Source organism: Carettochelys insculpta, chromosome 3 (assembly GCF_033958435.1).
Source record: "Carettochelys insculpta isolate YL-2023 chromosome 3, ASM3395843v1, whole genome shotgun sequence".
Classification (NCBI taxonomy): Eukaryota; Metazoa; Chordata; order Testudines; family Carettochelyidae; genus Carettochelys; species Carettochelys insculpta.
Genome location: NC_134139.1, coordinates 151,490,884 through 151,511,797, shown reverse-complemented (window position 1 = coordinate 151,511,797; position 20,914 = coordinate 151,490,884). Strand labels below are relative to the sequence as shown.

The window sequence follows — 20,914 nt, the reverse complement described above, 5'->3', positions numbered from 1 at the left end:
AATTGCTTCCTTGTGCTGCACTTGCTGTAGATCAGCGAGAAGGTTAGACGAGGAGAATATACAGTCCTCCTTCCTGCTAGGGAGCTCAACACACGTGGCGGCTGTGCTGCTCCATTCTGCCTCTAATGCAGGGCTGGATTTACAAGGCATTTTGAAGCCCTTAAATACTTAGGAGATTTGTACTTTTGACTGTAAGGTTTCTAACACAAGTTGAACTTCTCTAGTCTGGCCCTTTTTGGTTCAGCAACATTCATGGTCTGGCATGATTTTAGTTAGCTGTATATCCACTTACCCTGGGTGTGGCCAAGTTTCCTATACACTCATCCCTCATTAAATGAGTACTTTACTTACACGTACTCACTTAAACGAGGGGCACATATACTTACCTTAGTTCACTAGACAAGAGAACTCCCCCCGCTATTATGAGCTTTACCCTACTCCCCGCGGCTCCAACCTGCCGTACTCTGATGTCCCCCCACCCCACCCCACCCACCCATCCTGCAGCCCCAGCCTGTGGCAGCCTGACCCCCACCAGCCTGCAGACCAGCCCCCACAGCCTGACCACTGCCAGCCCCGCAGCCCCAGCCTGCAGCAGCCATAATGCCCCCACCAGCCCCAGAGACCGGCCCCTGCAGCCTGACACACCTCCCCTGTCGGCCCCGCAGCCTGACCCAACCCACAGCAGCCTCAACCCCCTCTCCGGCCCTGCAGACTGTCCCAGGCAGCCTGACCCTCCTGCCGGCCCACAGACCAGCCCCAGCAGCCTTAACCCCCCACATTGACCCCACAGACTGGCTCCAGCAGCCTGAGCACCACCAGCCCTGTGGCCCCCGCCTGTGGCAGCCTTAACCCATGCCCCCACCACTGGCCCCGCAGACCGGGCTGTGGCAGCCTGACCCCACCCCCACTGTCCCCACAGACCTAACCCACTGCAGTCTCCCCACCACCACCAGCCACACACCCAACCTGCTGTAGCCTTAACCCCCCGACCCACCACCAGGTTTTAATCCTCCTTCCCACTCATGGCCCCAAACTGCCCCCAGCCTTTAGACCCTCCCCAGCCCAAAGTTCCCTTACCTTTCAAAAGCAGCACCACCTGCTGCCACTCCTTTGCCAATCAGAGACTTTTACATGTATTTTAATGGCAATTTAGTGTCCCTCTTATGAGTTTTTTTTACTTAGGAACAGAAAGGTGGGAACCAAATGAGCTTGTATAGCGAGGGATAAGTGTAGTTCCATAACATTTGCTTACAGCCACCAGTCCTGGCTCTCTGTGTTCTCTTCTGTCATTTAGCTGTAATTTATCCCAAGTCTCTTCTAAGAGCCCAGTATGCAGTAGAAGTGCTGGTCATGCTGGTAGACAATATTGACCTGTTGTGGATTGACAAATTTTCTGGTTCAGCACCAGTCAGGTCCCCAGCGTGCCAGACTAGAGACTTTCAACCTGTAGTCTTCCTGTGATAGTACAGTGGTCCATATCAAAGTCTTCATTAAATACATGTGAAAATATCAGGGTTATAATTTGATTGACAGCCCTCCAAAATGCCTTTTAAAACATTCTACTCTGACTAAAAAGTCAGTAGCCTGACAAAATTAATCAGTTCTGCTCCCATTCTCATTTTCCTAGTTCTGATATATTCTTCCCCAGTCTGTCAGTTTTCTTCTCCCTTCCTGCACCCTTGCAATGCTAATGTCAGAATTTTGGTAGCAGTCAGAGTCCAGCCTGCGTATGCCTTTCTCCTGGCTTGCCCTGAGACTAGCCAGCCTGCCCAGGTAAGCCCTCCTCCAGTACTAGAACTCCAAAGTATGGAGGAGAAGGGTTGAGCATAGGGACACATGTTTCAAAGAACCATTACTGTTCAACTTGAGTAACTTCTTCCTTGCTGATCCATAACCCTCACATTTCTGTGGATGTCTGCTCAGCTCTTTTCTCACTCTGCCCTCTCTTGTGAAGCTCTATTTCCAGGACTGGAGCTTGCTTCAATTATTCAAGCTAAAAATATACTTTTTTCCCCCCTAATAAAAGTTTTTGTTCAGGAGAAAGCAATGGGACTAACCTGAGAAATATTTGCTCTGGACTTGTGTGGGACTTGATTTTTTTTAAACCCTGAGTAGCCTGGTGCCATGAGTAAAAAGTACTGACTGTGGATAAGGGAGGCTGTAAGTAGACTGTAAAGGGGGGCTGCAAGAAATAACATTATTTATATTACTGTGGTACCGGGTGGAGCCTGAGTCATGGAGCAAGATATCATGGAGCCTTGTGCAAAGAACAAAAAGCCATGCCCTGCCCCAGTCAGTTTACTGTAAAACTGGAAACAAAATCTCGATACAGGCAAACAGGAAAACTGGAGACAAAATGTAGATAGAGACAAATGGGAAACAGTACAGGCAACACAATATATGGTGGTCTTAGCATACCTGTAGCTTCAATATTGTTATGTTTAGTAAGAATTAGGATAAAAATATTTATTTAAACTGCTCTTTACTGCAATAGTGTAACCAGAAGGCAACGCTTGGGTGGGCCCTGACTTTGGGTGGATGAAACCAGGCAATGATTGAGAGCAAGAGGAGGGGGAGAGGAAGGATGGGGCCATCTCCCCCTCAACTGGCTGGGAGGAGGACAGGGAATAACACTGGCCATGGGACTCCAGACTCAAGGGATGCACCAAGAGAGTGGGGTCTGCATGCAGGGGCTTGCTTTGTTCTTCCCATCAGCCTGGCACTCCAGCCTGGGAGCAGGGCAAGTCTCATTCCTACTGCCCAACTGGAGCAGGGTAAGCCCCTGAGCCCCAGCCCAGCTCCTCAGCCCCAGCTGGGACACCAGGTGGAGCAGGATAAGCCACCACATCCTGATCCCAAGTTGGAGCACCAGGCAGTAAGATGGAGCAGGCCAAGCTCTTGTCCACCCTCCCCAGGTACAGCACAGGATGGAGCAGGGTAAGCCCCCCCAGTGCTGCTCCAACCCTACCCAGCTGGAGTGCCTGGCAGAGCAAAGTAAGCCCCAGCACCACAACCCCACTCTCTGAGTACAGCACTGGATGGAATGGGTTAATCCCTAGTGCCCCAATCCTGCTCTCCAGCTGCGGCACCTCACATGGCAAAGGTAAACCTCCCCACCACCCCACTCCCCAGCTGCAGAACCAGGGAGGCTGGTGGAGCAGGACAATTGCTGGGGGGTGAAGAGACCTGGGGAGCTGCAGGGTGCAAAGGGGGTGGCCAGAGCCTACTCAGGCCTGCACAGGACACCGCTGCTGTAACGTCCCCTCTGCTCTGCTGTGCCAAAGAGAAGTACCAATCAGACGGTAGGAGGGTTTTTGGCATAAAAATGGAGCTATTTGTGCGTGCCGGGGCGGGGGTGGGGGGTTCCTTCCAACTGGAAACTGAACTGCTGCCACCCAATTCATTTCAAATGCCCAGTGTATGACTGTAATGGACCTTTGACCCAGCAGCACGGACAGCCCACGTGCTGCCTGCCAGTGCTCAGAGACCCGCTAGCACGTCCTGCAGCCCACACACTTGCACTTGTACAGCTGAGAATCCTGTGAAGTAACACGGGTCAGGACCGGGGGGCTTCAGGATTCGGGGCGGGGGGATCTGCACAGATCAGTTTCGCCCCAGGCCCTGGCGCAGACACGGGGAGTTGCTGCCTGGCCACTACCAGGCATGTAGGTGCCACGGGGTGAGAGAATAAGCAGCGGGGGCACTGCCCGCCGCGCCTGACCTGCGGACCAACTGGGGTCCGCAGCGTAACCCGCTAGCGCCACCCACGGCCACCAGCTGCGTGCGGAGGCTTCTCTCCCAGAGCACCGCCCCCGCGTAAGGCCCGCCACTGCCAGAGACCAACGGGCAACCAATCGCTCGGCGGCCCCCCAACTACCCAGCCAATCGGGAGGGCAGTGCTGCGGCCAATCAGAGCGCGTCCAGGCCTGGGCGGGGCTCTGCCCGCGCGTGCGAACGCTCGGCGAGCACGCGCTCGGCGGTTCCAGTCAGTTCGCGCCCTTGCCATGTCGGACTGGGAAGCGGACAGCGACGAGGAGTCCCGCGCTGGGAGCCGGTCCCCAGCCCCGCCGCTGCCAGAGTGGCAGCCGCTGCCGGCCCCCGCCCACGGCCGGAGGAGCCCGGCGCCCCCGGGGGGCGGTGGAGGGCGAAGCGGAGGCAGCGCGCCGTGGGGCCAGGAGGGGCCGGCGCGGAGAGGCGGCGGCTGGGGGAGGAAGGACGGTTCGCCGCCGGGTCAGCTCCGCGCACCCCGGGAATATCGAGCCCGCGGCCCCGACCGGGACTGGGGCTCGGGCGTGCCGCTCTGCTTCCACCTGGACAACGCCGTGGTCGGGGCCCTCATAGGTAACTGCCGGCAGAGCTGTCTGGCCACGGCGGCTGCCTCAGCCAGCCCGTGTCCGGGAGGCGGGGTAGGCTGGGGTTACGCGGAAGCAGCAGCCGCAGGGGGCGCCTCTCCCTGGCCTCCCTTCGCCGCGGCCAGCGGCAGCTTACCCGGCTCTGCCTCTGCCCCCTGACCCGCCGAGCCCAGCTTCACGGCGAGCTGGGAGTCGGGTCCCAGCTACCTGTGGAGAGACGGGGCTCAGTGGGCCAGGAGGGTGTGGTAGAGAACCGCGTGGTGAGTGCGGCGAGGCAAACCCTGGGGGCTGCTGTTGCTCTCAGGTAATCCCCAGTTAGGAGTTAGGGCAGGAGCGGAGTGGGAAAGGGGCAGGACATGTGCTGGGCGGGCTGAGGATGTCTTGTCCCCTTCCTCAGGAGGGCCCTGGCTGTTAGGCATGTCCAGTGGTGCCTTTGGGGCCAGTAGCTGGTGCTCTGCCTTCTCTGGTCAAGGGGTGCCTGGGCTGTGTACCAGGGTGGCATAGGGCTGGTTTGATTTCTCTATTGGGGGAGGGGCAGTGTGAGAGTCTGAGTGATTGGTTTGTGTCCCCTTCACCACCTTTTGCTTCCCATTTAGCGCACAGGTTTTCAGACAGTGGGATGTGCCAGAAGGGGCATGTGAGAGCATGGGGGGGGGCAATAATGCTGGCAGGTGTCTCAGGTCACCTTCATGCAGTAGGGTGTGGGGAGAAAGTGACTCACCTCCCTGTGACCCTGTGGTTCCAAGGTCGCCCAATGTTCCTGTGCGCACATGCGTGCACGCCAGTTTGTAAACCTCTGTGATAAATGGAATACAGAAATCTGCTAGGGGCACATGACCCTGTGTACCCACCCATGTGTAGCCTCTGGTTGTGGGGAGCATTCCCTGTGCCCTTCCAGTCTCTGCCCTTGCCAGGAGAGGTCAAGGCACTTAGTGGGCTGCTGTGTCAGCGCATGTTGATGAGGGCTGACTGGCACCAGCTTGGGCCACTTGACCTTCTTTTGACCCTGGTTCCAGCTGAGGCAAAGGATAGCGCACAGTCTGCAGTGCCATGTTTCCAATGAAAACATGATACCCTGGGAAGACAAAGCTATGTGCTTGATTTCCCATCTGATCACATTGAAGGGAGTGATGGCTCACTTGATTGGTGGGCAAGATGGGAGTCGTTCACCACAAAAGTCTTGCTCAGTCTCTGACAGCCAGCCCCAGTGTGAAAGTGTCTTTTAGCTAGAAGAGGGGGCAATTTGGACAAAGTCCTTGGTAGCCAGGTAAGGAACTTGAAAGTGTCTCCCTGGTGCCATATACATTTTTTTTTTCAGTGGATTCTTCCTCCCACCCCAAGATTCATTTGTTTCTGACTTAGTTTTCTTTTTCCTCCTGCATTTTCAAGCCATGATTACTTGTTAACAGCTCTGTGTGTTTGAAGAAAGTCAAAGCTTTTATTTTTGATGACAGTGTAAATAGTAACAATGAGAAGACGGTGTATTTCCAACTCTTGGCACAAGTTGGTTTGTGGCCAGTATTTGTGTAATCTGTACAATATATTTTGTAACAGGTCGGGCTGGAACTAAAATAAGAGAACTTGAAGATTCTTCTGGTTCTAAAATACAGGTAAAGTGCACTACATTTTGTCAAGAGCTTATTGCTCAGTACTTTCTCCAAGACATGTCCCTTCTGCTACTATATTTCCAAGGTAGCTGCACTGTGATCTGAGAAATTTTAACCTTTCATCTGTCACTACTTGCTCTTGAGGTTTCATGTGCTTCATTAATATTAGTCCTACCCCTTGTGTACATGGAGAGTAAGTAAATAGAACTAGAATATGAATACACACCTTTCTTGTTTTGGGGATATAGGATTTTCTTTAAAAAGAGAGGAAAAAATTGTAAGAGCGTGCTATTTTAAAAAAGGAAAACTTTGTAACACAGGGTCTCAGTGCCACAAAGATATTTAACTGCCTAAATCCCAAATTTGTTTCCACTGCTGTCCATAGAACTCCCCTAAAACCCTGTAGGTGCCTAAATTTACTTGACACTTAAATTGTCAATGGAAAAGCTCCCTAGGGTCCTGTATTTCAGGCTCTGTGCATGCATGCTGCTGCTGCCTCCCTCAAGGTGTGTGATGCCTGTCTCCCACCTAAGCCACATAGTGATTCATTTAGGCTTTCAGGCTGCCCAAGCTTCATGCAGGGTCATATCCTGGTAGGCATGCTCTGATGCAGCCTAAGCCTACTGGATCATTTTCCATTCACACTCTGTTGGGGAGAGGCAGTGACTAATGCATCAGTGTGGGAGATGGGACTCCCACAGAGGTAAAAGTAAGATGGCACACCCTGATGCACCACTCCAGCCTAAGTCAGTGGGGTGGTCTGCTTTAGGCATGTCCAGTGCAGTTTACTGTGCACTTTCCCAGCAGGGCTCCTGCTGCATGCTTGTGGTAGCAGCCCCACACATGCAGCCAGGTGAGGCTAGTAGGTGTAAAAGAGGCCAACAGAGGGCCCGCTTTAGGGGAAGTGTATGTACTCCCAGCCAAGCTTCTGGTGCATCTGTGCCTCTCCTGCTTTTCCATTCTGCTGGACACTGAGAAGCATACATGTGATTTTTGGTGTGCAGTACTGTGGGCAGCCCTAGGGAAGGGAGCAGCTGGCCAGTGGGTCTTGGGTTGCAGCTGGTTTCCCAGCCACAGGGCCTGTGCACAGCTGGCCCACAGCTCCCTTGTAGCAGTACAGGTACTGTTGTGTTGGGGACTCCCTGTCCTTGATGCCACATCAGGGTGGGAGGGGGTTGTCATAGGACAGAACCTGTAAAAATGTTTTATTTTCTTCCCGGGAAACCCTTAGTTGAAGCATTCATTATCTTTGTGTGTGAAATGAGGCAGGTATCTTCATACTTTGATCTAATTAGGCCATACCGGGATGTGAAATCCAAATCCCTGAGTTATGTAGTTATACCTCTTTAATCACCCACACCTGCACCAATGTAGACAGAGTTATGTTGGCAGCAGAGCCTTTTCCATTGACAAACTTTCTGCCAAATGGGAGAGTTCTCTGAGAGAGTTTGAGTATATCAGCACCTGCACAACTAAGTCAGTGTAAGCTGCCTTACTGTGACTTAGTAGTGTAGCATAGACCAGGTTATGGTTATGCTGACTTATCTTCCAGAATAGACATGCCTTTAAGTGTATGCATACCTTTAGGCATTTAACTGTCCCCATTCATTGTGTAGAGAAGATGGCATACTTAACTCTTGGCTTTGTGGATTGCACTGTTGTTCTGCTGACTTTTTTACATACCCAGAAATTAGCGTTATGATGTCTAAATCTGTCTGGGTAGCCCACCATAGGTCTTAGGTTAGACAGGGCAATTGAGACTGCAGATACGTTAAAAAATCAAGTGGGATATCTGTGCATGTTCTAGTACACGAAGCTTGTGCTGTATAAATATTAAAATTGGCTTTCTAAATTTAGGTTGTAAGGGGAGCATATAAAGCTGAAGTAAAGATTTTTGGTGGTAATGATGCGCAGTGCAAAGCCAAAATGTTGATAGATGATCTTGTTGAGAGGTATGGCCAAAATTACCCTGGAGACAGGACTGAGAAAGGTAAGTATCTCACAGTAGAGGAATTGTAGCATCTTGGACTTGTCGTCTTACAACATTTTACTTGTACATATTCCTTAACATGTATAATATGCCTTTCTATATATACTGTTATCACAGAGAGAGAACTTTATCAAAAACAGTTAATTGCTTCAGGAGAATACCACTCTCGAATCCGCAAAAACCAGGAGGTAAGAAGAGGGTGCACTAGTTAGACACTGCCATTTACACTTGCATCAGCAGACTCGATGTCCCTCTAAATACATCCCATGGGCTTCCATCAAAACAATATACATCACATTAATCACTTCACTGAACTTTAACTCTGACCTCCACATACCCTGATAATTTACCTGTTCATTAATGCTTAACAGAAATAAATATTTCCCATGAAAAGAGAGAGAAGACTGTTAAGTTTCCACATAATAGTGTGGAATGTAATACATACGGTTACTGTATACATTGTAGGATACATAAGCAGTGACTACTTTTTTCCATTCTAAAAGCTTGCTTTTGCTTGTTTTGTGTTTGCCCAAAAGGCTTTCTGTATAAACAAAGGCTATGTCTTCAGATCCAGACTGAAGCACTGAGGTGTGCGGGGGGGACAAATTAAGCACAGAATTGAGAGTTAGGTTCCATGTTCCCTATAGAGGGGGAATGGAGTGAGGAGTAGTTTGTCCACAGTGGTGGCAGAGCATATTTGAGAAGCCTAGCAAATATGTTTCAGGAAGGAGCAAAGCCAAAGCCAGAAATGCTCAACAGTTGTTTTCTTATCCTTTCTGCATGTATCCTGGCTGCTGTAGCATAAGAATGTAGCTCACCACTGTATTTTCTTCTATGATAGTCCAGTCTGTCATTGGGAACCACTTAATCATTGTCCTCACAAGCAGTATGTATTAACCTTTTTGTGTCAAAATGGCTAAATTTGCTTTGAGAGAGCCTAACTTAATGGATCTCATATAAATATATTTATGCATTTGGTATGTGTGACTTAACTATTATATTATCATTTTGTCCCCTTTTTCCTTACTGTTGAAAATAGAGGTTTCTGCTTGTTCCTTGGGATCTGAGAATTTATCTCCCATTTTTCCCTAGTCCCTAAAGAACCCATATCACAGGAAGCCTGCTTCTAGCCAAGAAGGCCACTTGAAGTTCCCTGTAGAATTTGTCAGTACTACTAAGTACAACAAAATTGTTTAAGGTGTCCACTAGCACAGCTGTGTGCTTTTGGCAGACCTTTCTGGCATGTTATAAGATTGGGTCTCAAGAGCTAACAGTAAGCCCCAAGTACTTACATTCTGTTTAAACTTAGTCCCCTCAGAATTCAAATTGAAAAGATTGTGTTTAAAATAACGCTGTTGTTCCCCCCCAACAGGTTCCCTCAAATCCCAGGATTTTGGCACTAGTTATTCCACTGAAAGTCAGTATGTTCCTGTCAAGTCTGGAAATGGCTCACAGAAATCAGTAATTAACTGGGCATCTCTTCGAGAAAATAAAGCTAAATATGAAGCGATGAAGTGGGCAGGTTAGCATACAGGCTATGAAGGATTGTGGTGTGCCAGTATATAAAATACAAAATCTTGATAGCGAGTTACAAGTTTTTTTAATAGTAGGGTAGAACTTTTTTGATCATGTCTGTGATTGTGTTGAAGTCAATGTATATTTTCCAGTACCTGTATTATTAATCCCTGTACACTTTATTTAGTTTCAATTAAATATAACTGCATAGGCACAGTAATACTCTACAACATGACTTTCTTCATCACATGGTTTCTGTGAGAGTAATACTTCCTATTAACTTAGAAAATTTGGTAAGGTGGTTTATTTAGCAAATACTTTATCCCTTCTTCAGCTTTAAATTTTTTGTTTTCCCACAAGGAATCTTCATGCTGCTGCTAATAAGTTTCTTAGTACAGAGTGATGATTCACGCTGTTGCATGGGTTTTGGGTTCTTCCATCTTGATCATAATTTTGGTAGGCATCTACCTCTACCTGGTTAAATTATATGTTGCAGTTCTAAATTCTGAGTAAGCATCTCTCTCACCAATTTTGGAAAGTAACTTTTTTAACAGTCAGCTTTTCTCCCCTTAATTATTCAAGATTTGCCTCCAATTAAGAGAAACTTCTACAAAGAATCACCGAAGGTTGCTTCCATGCCAAAAGAAGAAGTGGAGAAGTGGCGGTAAGCTCTTTGTATTGGAACTAACTGCTTGTTTTGGAATTGGAATGGTATTTTTATTGTTATATTGGAGCTCTGTAAATGTTAAAATTTTCTTTTTGAGTTCTGTAGGCTAACTGGGATGGAACATGAGTAGATTGATTTTTAAATCAAAGTAATTTTTGCACCAATTTTAATCATGATTTAAAATAGCAAGCAGAAATCCTCAGTTTTTAAATATCCATTTTCATTGTTTTGCATTGTATGCATTAGTTAGCTTCATGAAAAAAAGCTCTGTTCTCCTTGGTGACATGAAAATATATTTTTAATAAATTTTTGGTTCTGCTTTTTTTCTAACCAGGAGCAAACAGTATTTCTTTGTGCACTAGAGCAATTATATAGCTTATTTTACATTTGCATTCTTAATTTTTACACTTTCATTTTCTACAATTTTTTTTAACCTATTGGGTTAATTTTTTGCTTATTTGTGTCAAGGTCTATTTGACTAGAAATTAATATTCAGCTAAAATGCACCAAATTAGTATTTTATTTTTATTAACTCTAAATATTCTGGATACATAAGGAAGTTTAACATGTTCTGCATTTAAAACTGATTTATTAATAGTATCTGTAGCGAGTGAATGGAACTGATTGTCTCTGATCACCAGGGTTTTCATTATTTTTACAGTTGACAGTCTCTCTCATACACAGCTCTTATTTAATAACAAATAAAAAACACTTTCAGCACATGCAGAAGAATTTACTGCTATCAAAAGCTGGTTTAGCACTTCAACAAGCTCTAGATGCAAGTGCTTAGCCAGTGCCTTCCACCAATAAGCAGTTTGATTTTAATTTATAACTTGGCAGCAAATGAATGTGTAACTTTTTAAATTTAATTTAAATAATTTTAATACATGACAATAAGATTAGACCTTACCATAGTGTAGTATCCACAGGCACTGAGACCACATGTGGGGTGAGTGAAGTCTCTGGTCTATAGCCCTGGCTGAGAGCCAGCTGGCCTTTAGCTCATGTGGTAGAGTGCAGGGCTTTAGACCCTGTGCTTGCAGGTTCTATTCCGGGGGCTGGCAACCCGGGTCTGTTGGTGTTACAATAGGTTGTCAGTTATAATTTTAACTTGGTTTCTTTAATTTAAAAAAATATTTTTTTAAAAAATCCAATATTTTGAATGATGACATTGATATATATTTTTTTTAATCCATCATGAGTTGAGCTTTAGGCATGCAGCCAATTCCTCCCCCATGAAGCTGGTAGCAAATGGTGGCTGTAATTTCTGTAAAAGGCGCATGGCCAGTTGTTTTCCCTTAAACATCAGAATTTCTCGTTTTGTATTACAAAAATAGATGGCATTGGCGGTATAATTGGTTCATAAAACCCTTCAGCGTATGTATTTACTGGAATTGGGTGAATTATGGAAGAGTGGACTGGAGTTCATTAATCCCTTCAGGCTGTAATCGTCTGAAAATTGTGACAATCTTAACTACTCCTTGACCTCCCCTTTTCTTCATTAAAGCCTGATTCAGACATCTTCCAAGCAATTAGAACTTTGATTCGTACTGCCATCAGAGATGTAAATAATGTGTAAAAACAGTAACTATGCAACTGACTTAAAATTCTGTTGGTTATACATTTAGATGTTTAACTGGGAATCGCTTGTACTGGCCCAGTAGGCCCCAGATGGAGTTTAATCATGACGGAAAATGAATAAACATGAAGCTTATTGATTAACTTGCTACACTTTTACATCCTGTCCTCTCCTTGATAAGTTTTAACCTGGTTAATCACTAAGGGTATGTGTATACATTTGGGAATAAAGTCAACTTTTTTAAAACTAGATTTTTATAAAATCAAAGTTGTCTCTGAAACTTCTCACAAAGTCCACTTAGTGTGTCTCCATTATATTGCCTAAATTCAGTTGTAGCAGCAGTGCATTGTGGGCTCCTGTCCCACAGTTTTTGCAGACCCATTGCATTTTAGGATTGTGCCAATGTCTGGGGCAGACGGGGGGGGGCGGGTATTGCTGCAAATGGGTCTGGGTTCTGAAGTCATCATCCCCAACTTCATTTCCTTCAGTTTCTGCTTCCCACTGAAAAGAGATAAACAAGGGAATTTTTGCACTGCTTTTACATTCACTGCCACCTGCCATTGCAAAGAATAACATGGATCTCAAGACGCTTCAATGTTTGGTGCAGTGTTTTGCGGTGACTGCTTTTACCGTGATGCAGTATATTCTGAACAAATGCCCATGGAGTTTGAATGGATTGATGTGGTGGGGTTAGGAAAGGCACTGATGGACTTCAGGATCTGGAGAGTAGCAGCACTGGACTCGCTGCACAGCATGGAGCGCAGGTTCAGGACCTGCAAAACCAGCTCAGACTGGCAGAAGCGCATTGTTTTGCAGTCATGGGGTGATCAGCAGTGGCTGTGAAACTTACACATGCGTAAGGCCGTTTTCATGGAGCTTTGAAATGCTGTCTCCTGTCCTGAAACAGCATTACCAGAATAAGACTTGCTTTGACAGTTGAGATGTGTGTGGCAATTGCTTTGTGGAAGTTAGCAATACCAGACAGTTACCGGTCAGCAGGAAATCAATTTGGAGTAGGCAAAACTACAGTGGGGGTGTTGTCATCCAGGTTGCTAAGGCGATAGCTAAGCTTCTCCTGCGAAAGACAGTGACTCTGGAATGTGCAGGAGACAGTGGACAGATTTGCTGACATTGGATTCCCTAACTGCGGTAGGGCCATAGATGGAACACACACCAAAGCCTGAAACACCATAGAGAAGTACCCCTTGCTGGCTAATGCACTCTGAAAGCTTGGTGGTCTGGTGCCAGAGTGGGGATGTATCACAAAGGTCATTTCACCGACATCAGTGTGGGTGGTTGGGAAGGGTGCATAATGCACAAATCTTTAGGAATTCTGTCTTGTTTAGAAGGATCCACAGCACTGCTTTCTTTCCAGATAAAAAAAGGAACGCTGGGGACGTGGAAATGCCAGTGATGATTCTTGGAGGCCCTACTTTTCCCTTGTTCCCTTAGCTCATGAAGCCATACAGGGGCATCTTGGACCCCAGTAAGGAGGTCTTCAACTACAGGCTGTGCAGGTGCAGAACGGTGGTAGAATGTGCCTTTAACTGTTAAAAGCCAGGTTCAGGTGCCTTCTGATCTGTTTAGACCTCAGTGAAGAAAACATTATCCTTGTCTTTGAGGCCAGCTGTCGTCTTCATAATGTTTGAGGTGAAAGAGGAGAATGTCATGCCAGGATGGAAGGGCAGAGGCAGGTCTTCTGGCCCAAAATTATTAACAGCTGAACACAAGGGCAAACAGGATAGCACAGAATGAGGCAATAAAAATCGGGGATGTTTTGAAAACCAAGTTTGAGTGAGTTTTAAGGGTCCTGCTTATCCTGCAGTTAACTAGCAGCTCCCCCATACCCACACTGTTTCCTTGTCTTTTATGAAACTGCCTCTAATCGGGTGACAACCCTCATTGCCACACCCAACTCCAAAGTATATTAAATAATAAACAAAACTTTCTTTTTCCAGCCTATGATGCTTTTATGTAGAGGGCCCTAATGGTAGAATGGTGGGTACAGGGTAAACAAAAGGATGATAAACTCATGGTTGCTGGAATATTAAAGTTATTTGGGTAATTCCCTGGGAGCAGAGTGCAGGAAACTGACTTTCCATCACTCATTCTGCTGCCCCGATGAGGGCAAGGGCTGGAATATGCAGAGGTAGGAGTTGTGCAAGGTGGGGGCATACGTGTTGGGGGGAAATGCAGAGCCCTGAGGCGGAGGAGAGGTGAATGTGTTGAGGGAGATCTGAAATGAGGGGCCTGGCCAGGTGAGGGGAATGAATATGGATAGGGTAGCATATAATTGGATGTGTATTGGATGGGGTATATAGTTTGGCGGGGGGTTTGTTTGTTTTAAAAAAAAAAAAAAAAAAAAAAAAAAAAGCATTGCTTCCATGATCTCCATTTGACTGTTCATTGACAGAACTGAAGCATGGATTTTAGTCTGATTGACCTCTACGCTCCCCTTCTTTTTCCTTTCCTGCCCCTTCCAAATAATCTGCCATCATTTTTTGATGTGACTTCCTCCTCCTTTGCATTTGGGGCAACCTCATTTCAGGGGGACTGGAGCCTCTGATCCTCTGACTCCTGTTTGTAAGGTCATTTTCTGCATTAAAAATGTTGAAATATTAAGGGCGTTGTCAATAGCAACATTTTTATTTTTACTTGGAACAATGAGCATACTGTCAGAATGAATGGCTGGCTGTCTCTGTGGAACAACGTATTGCAACTGCAAAGTCACTCTGTGCACTCTCAAGGCTGAAGAATGCATGGTTGCAAGAAGAATGATTTTAAGATCTTCTGCAGCTGATGTTTACCTTGAACACACTGGTAAAGTATCTTTGGTTCATGGGTAAAAAATAATGTGGAAGCCCTGCTTCTGCCATTTGGATGGGACATGCCACTGAGCGGTGGAGGAAGAGGTAGCTTTCATGTGGACTTGTTAAAGCAGTACTTGGATTTTAAAGCAGGCTGGGCCAGGATTTAAAAAAAATCATTAAAACTCATTGCACACACTCATAAGAAACAGGGCAGGGTTCGATCGCCTGGTGGCCTCGTGGGGGTGGGGAGGCTTGCTGTACCATGATTTAAAAGCTGGTATGGCTACGTAAGTTTTGCTTTGCGCTGGATGGGTCACTGGCAAAAAATCATTAATGACTCGCAAAACTTTCCAGGATCTCTGGGTTGCCAGAGGTGACCTCAAACCTCTTATTCTGAAGAGAAGGGATCAGGAAAGATTGCTTGTTCTGTCCAGGTACAATGCTGGAAAATTTGGAAGAATGCTCTGTGGGGCCATGATTCCAGATTCCTTACTGGTGGTTTGGCAAGGTAAGGTGTCTTACCATAGAAGCAGGAACAAGTCAGGTCTCCCCAAAAATCTTGTGAGAAGAATCCAGAAGTGCCTAAGACCTTCAGTGAGCTGTGCAAACAGGATCAGCATTCTTATCACCAGAAATATTAACAAGGTCTTCTAAAGAAAATGGTCATAGACTCTTTCCTCACAATTGCACCAAACTATTATCAGTAGGAAAAAAAAAACCATACTCACCAGAAGTGCCCACTCCAACATCTTGTTTGCCACCAAAGTCACTTCCTGGGTGGGTTCCAAGTTCAGAAATAGGTCCTGGCTTTTAGGATCAGCTTCTGCACTTGACTGCACTCCACTGTTGTCTACCTCTTCTTTGTCCAACAGCTCACATTCTACTTATCATCCTGCCGAGCAACACATCTGAGGAGTCCATGCATCCTCTGGAGAAAGCAGTTGTCTGTCCCAGAATAGCACGAAGCTCCCTGTATAGCAATGTTTCTGGGGAAATGCCCAGACCTACCATTAGCTTCTTTGCACTTTTGCTGATTTTTGCCTCAGCTCCTCGATTTTAATATCTTACTGCTGAGCATCCCTGGTTTACTGTTTCTGAATCATGCCTTGTGATATCTTTGCGTTAATTCCCACATTTCTTTTTCTGGCTTTGAGCTGACTGAAGATAGCTTCTTCTCCCTGCCCCCCCACAGTGGTGAGGTCAATGATTTCCTGCTGGCTTCATGCTGGGGCTCTCTTGTGACCCTGGGAACTCATGGCTACTAGGTGTGCTTCAGAGGTGTGCTCCTGATGTCTGCCTGCCATGCTGGCCAGAGGGGAAAGGAAATGGATTCAAAATTCCTAGGCTGATGACCACTGCTTCCTGTCACCTACGTCATGCTCACCTGGAGAGCAGCCAAGGTGATGCAATGACCAGAAGGGTCACATGGAGGGACATTGTAGGATAGTTTTGGAGGCTAATAAAATGAATTTTAATAATGCTGCTGTCTGCACTTGTATAGGTCAACATTATAAAATCAACTTTTAGGAGTTACTACCTGTGAATTCAACATCACAAAAGTCCACCTTAGAGCCCCTTAAAATTGACCTATATGCATGTTTGTCTGTAATTATGGCTTCTGTAATTTTGTTCATCTCCTTTTTAAATAACTAAATGAGGGAAAGGGGGGATTGAAAATCTTTTCTCTTTCTGCTCCCTGGCTGAAGCAAAGATGTTCGTTGAATGGAATCATGTATTTAGCCTGGCAATAGAAAAAAAAAAAAAGTAAAACATAATTGATACGTATTTATTTAAAAAAAAAACAAAAACAGCCTCTTTAAATATCTGTTCTCGTGTGCTGTAAAGCTATTTAAAGTGGGCTGAAGATCCTTATAACCCATAGACCTTTGTTCGTTAATGTCAATTCTAACATGCTTTTGTTTTACTCTAAATTTGTGACCTCTGTGGTAGTTTTGTATGGAGGGTTATGGAGAGGTAGATAGAGTAGAGAGAGAATCCAGAGGGACCTGGATAAACTGGAGGACTGGGCCAAAAGAAATCTGATGCGGTTCAATAAGGAGAAGTGTAGAGTCCTGCACCTGGGGTGGAAGAATCCCAAACATCGTTACAGGCTGGGGACCTCAGCAGCAGTACAATGGAAAGGGACCTAGAGGTTATGGTGGATGAAAGGCTGCATATGAGTAAACAGTGTGCCCTCGTAGCCAAGAAGGCTAACGGCATACTAGGGTGCATTAGGAAGAGCATTTCAAGGAGATCTAGAGAAGTAGTTATTCCTCTTTATTCGGCACTGGTGAGGCCACATCTGGAATATTGTGTCCAGTTTTGGTCCCCCCAGTATAAAAAGGATGTGGATTTGCTAGAGCAGGTTCAGCAAAGGGTAACAAAAATGATTAAGGGTCTGGAGCACAAGACCTATGAGGATAGGCTGAGGGATTTGGGCTTGCTTAGTTTACAGAAGAGAAGACTTAGAGGTGATTTAATAGCAGCCTTCAACTTCCTGAAGGGGAGCTCTAAAGAGGAGGGTGAGAAACTGTTCTCAGTGGTGTCAGATGGCAGAACAAGGAGTAATGGTCAGAAGTTGAAGAGGGAAAGGTGTAGGTTAGATATTAGGAAAAACTATTTCACCAGGCGGGTGGTGAAGCAGTGGAATGCGTTGCCTAGAGAGGTGGTGGATTCTCCATCCCTTGAGGTTTGTAAGTCCCAGCTGGACAAGGTCCTGGCTGGGATGACTTAGTAGGGGTTGATCCTGCTTGAAGCAGGGGGCTAGACTAGATGACCTCCTGAGGTCCCTTCCAGCCCTATGATTCTGTGACAGTGTCACAACCACAGTTCTGGTAAAAGTCTAGATCAGGCGTGGGCTGCATGCGGCACTGGACAGCTAGTAATGCGGCCCCACAAGATTGTAAACTTTTAACATTATGTGACTTATATACATATTTCATATGCGGCCCAAGACAATTCCTATTCACTCAGTGCGGCCCAGGCAAGCCGAAAGGTTGGACACCCATGGTCTAGATAGTGTAGCGAGTAGCACTCAAATGACATTTGGATTGCAATAAGACATGAATATTCTTTGCAAATGTATATTTTATTCAAATAGGGTGTAATAAAGCTCAGATATATGTCCATAGTGCATAATCATATCCATTTAGAGCAGCTAATTGTGTAGGTGGGAGTAGCTAAAAAGTCAAAGGGAGAACTGAAGGATGTGGAACGGTATCTCCCAAGAAACACTTTTCGTGAACATAAGACTGCCATTGTCACTTTTTCTGCCCCCCCCAGGAAACTTGTACTCTTTTTTTTACAGATTAGTTTCTCAATTTATTGTGTAGCTTTCTGGTTTGGTTTTAATTTTTTTAATTGTTATTTAAAAGCTGCTACATTGATATTTTTAAACTTTATACAGAAGAGAAAATAATAATATCATCTGTGATGACTTGAAAGAAGGTGAGAAGCGCCATATTCCCAATCCTGTTTGTAGATTTGAAGATGCATTTAAATATTATCCTGATGTTATGGCAAATATCAGAAAAGTTGGCTTTGACAAGCCTACACCCATTCAGGTACAGTGAGGTACTAGTTGTGGTAAAATTCATATTTTAAAGAGAAATGTACATATGTTAAGCACTTACATTGCTTTATTTTAGTCACAGGCATGGCCAATCATACTTCAAGGAATTGATCTCATTGGTATAGCACAGACTGGCACTGGGAAGACATTGGCTTATTTAATGCCTGGATTCATTCATTTGGATTCACAACCGATGTAAGGGCTTGACAGAGTGAAAAAGTTTTTGTATTTCCTTACTAAGATTTTTTACTTTAAATTGATATTTAAACACAACTTTTAAGAGTCCAATAAATAGTTCTAAAATTTAAGAGACTTGTACCATTTTATGTTGAATAGAATGTGGCAGTTTATTGAGAGAATCTAGAGAGAGATTAGATTAAAATATCGAATGTGAGTGCATATTTTTCTGCAGCCTTCTATAACTACTGCCTGAAGCATTTTTAAAATGTTGTTCTTTCTTAAAGCCCAAAAGATCAGCGTGGTGGGCCAGGTATGTTGGTACTTGCTCCCACTCGAGAACTAGCTCTTCAAGTGGAGGCAGAGTGCTCTAAGTATACATACAGAGGTATTACAAGGTAATCTCTATTCTCATTAGTTTCTTAATATTAAAGACAAATGTTGGCAGAAGTTTTGCATTACAGCAAGTCCTGTCAAATAAAAAGCTAAAGTGTTGTAACAAATGCAAAAATTTGAATTATCCTGTAACCTTTAGATTATCTGATATTCTGTTTGCCTTGGCTGTAGGCAGCAGAATACATGCTGTTCACTTTGGGCCACAGATGTCTACCATATTGTTTGTTATGAACTTGCTAAATAAGTTTGCTTGCCTTCCCCTGTGGGCTCTCCTTCAGTACTTGGTCAATAGTTGAGCTTCTCTTTGGTGAAGCCTCTTCCTCTGGCATATTCTAAGGGGAAGCTATTTTGGTGGTGCTGTAAAGTCTAAAGAGGTCCTTAATCTGTACCTTTTTTTTTTTTTAAAACATCTTTCCTTCTTGCTCAAGTCTTTGAGGCCCTATTTCTCCTTCTTTTTAAATTTGTCGTCTTTATCCAGTCTGTGGTTTAAGGTTGCTTTCATCTATTCTCTTGACCATTTTTTTAATGAGTAATTCCAAATTGACCTTCAGGCTGCTCCACCTGTTCCTCCAAAGCTGAAATAAAATTACAATAACTATATTTATATAATCGCAAAATTCTCTTTATTATACTGTGCATCCCCTACTTTCAGTCAGTTCTTTATTTGTTTACTTCAGAATGTCTTCCCACTTTAAAATATGTGAACGCTTAAGCACTGCAGTGCCTAAATAATTCTATTTCCTTTGTTTGCTGATAGATTAAATTTTAAATGTTACATATTTCCTTCACTGCTGTTTCTTCTGTGTGGTATATTAGGTCTGAGCACAAGCTGTGTGATCACCTACATCTTTTTCATGCCTATTCTGTGGTCTTCTGTCCTTAGATTGGCCTTTCACCACGAGTTGGGTTTTTAATGTACTTTTAGTAAATCATTCTGTTTCTGTATATGACTCTGGGTATCGGAGGAGAAATTTTAAAACTGCTAAGAATAGTATGTAGAAACTGAAGCAACAAACTGAGTGATAGATTGTTAGGCAAGTGGTTTAATGCAACTTTTCAGCAACAGTTTATTTTATTAACTTTTATCTCTTGGTTAACATATCTGAACTTAAACACGTTAATTGTGGCATGTAAGTAAAACCATAAATATTTGTTTAAAGTAAAAAGTATAAATCATTGCTTTTTGACACACATTCTGTGACTAATCTTGCCTCTTGATAGCAATACAAATATGTCCTTTAAATATTATGAGACCATGTGGTGGTATTTTTTTCAATTTTTAAAGATTGATTTTAATTAAACTATACTACTCAACTTCTGGATATTTTTTTTTTTAAAGTATTTGTATATATGGCGGTGGTGATCGAAAAGGACAGATAAAGGTGGTTTCCAAAGGTGTGGATATTGTTATTGCTACTCCTGGTAGACTGAATGATCTTCAAATGAACAACTTCATAAATCTGAAGAGCGTAACGTATTTGGCAAGTAGTCAGTATGCAAAAGTAATGCACTTATTGTGGTTGAGATGAGTAATCTGAACCAAATCTTTAATTTGTTTAAAGAATTAAATTTTAATTAAATTGAAAGTTTAGAGCTAAAATCTGATAATCTTAATACTAAATTAAGTTAAGGAAGGAATTTTAGATTATTAAACTGCAGTAAAGAAAAGAATTGTTAGTTTTAAGCGCTTTAACAGCTAAACGTTGTCTTAAGCCTTGTGAACTTTTGCTGTCACGCTATCTCTGGCATTCTCTGGCTTTCATTTTTAGAGTATGGATGAAAGCATTTTTTCAGATAATTTTCCAGTCTACAACTGTGCCAGGTTTGCGTCTTCAACAAGGAGCAGCACCAGAAACAGTTTAGATAATGAAAACTCAAAAAAGAAGTTGTTTTTGGGGTGGAAATAAGTAGATTCTAAAATGAGCTTTTAGGGTTCAGGTGAGAGATGCCTCTGAAGAAAAGGCTACTCAGTAGTGTGTTGCTGAAAACTTCATGAAAGAATCATAGGAACTAACATTGTTTCCCACAGGTTTTAGATGAGGCTGATAGAATGTTGGATATGGGATTTGAACCTCAAATAATGAAGATCTTACTAGATGTACGTCCTGACAGACAAACGGTCATGACTAGGTATGTAAAATGTTTTCAGAAGCTTAGAATTAGGTCTGGTGTCATTGTAAACTTGGATATTAATATTTAGATTCAAAGACTGATGTTAGCATTTTTAAGTATAATGCTTCCTGAATGAAT

At 44.3% G+C, this 20,914-nt stretch overlaps 1 protein-coding gene across 1 annotated transcript in view; it reads left to right on the top strand.

Annotated features, from left to right (window-relative positions):
* Positions 1-4,004: 4,004 nt before the first annotated feature.
* Positions 4,005-20,914, top strand: part of DDX43 (DEAD-box helicase 43) — a 79,189-nt gene continuing 62,279 nt past the window's right edge. Inside the window, exons 1-10 of the mRNA XM_074988874.1 lie at positions 4,005-4,341; positions 5,907-5,962; positions 7,817-7,949; positions 9,322-9,471; positions 10,047-10,128; positions 17,927-18,083; positions 18,168-18,286; positions 18,556-18,666; positions 20,004-20,145; positions 20,694-20,794. Coding sequence (XP_074844975.1) covers positions 4,005-4,341; positions 5,907-5,962; positions 7,817-7,949; positions 9,322-9,471; positions 10,047-10,128; positions 17,927-18,083; positions 18,168-18,286; positions 18,556-18,666; positions 20,004-20,145; positions 20,694-20,794 — 1,388 coding nt within the window. The remainder of the gene's footprint in view (positions 4,342-5,906; positions 5,963-7,816; positions 7,950-9,321; positions 9,472-10,046; positions 10,129-17,926; positions 18,084-18,167; positions 18,287-18,555; positions 18,667-20,003; positions 20,146-20,693; positions 20,795-20,914) is intronic.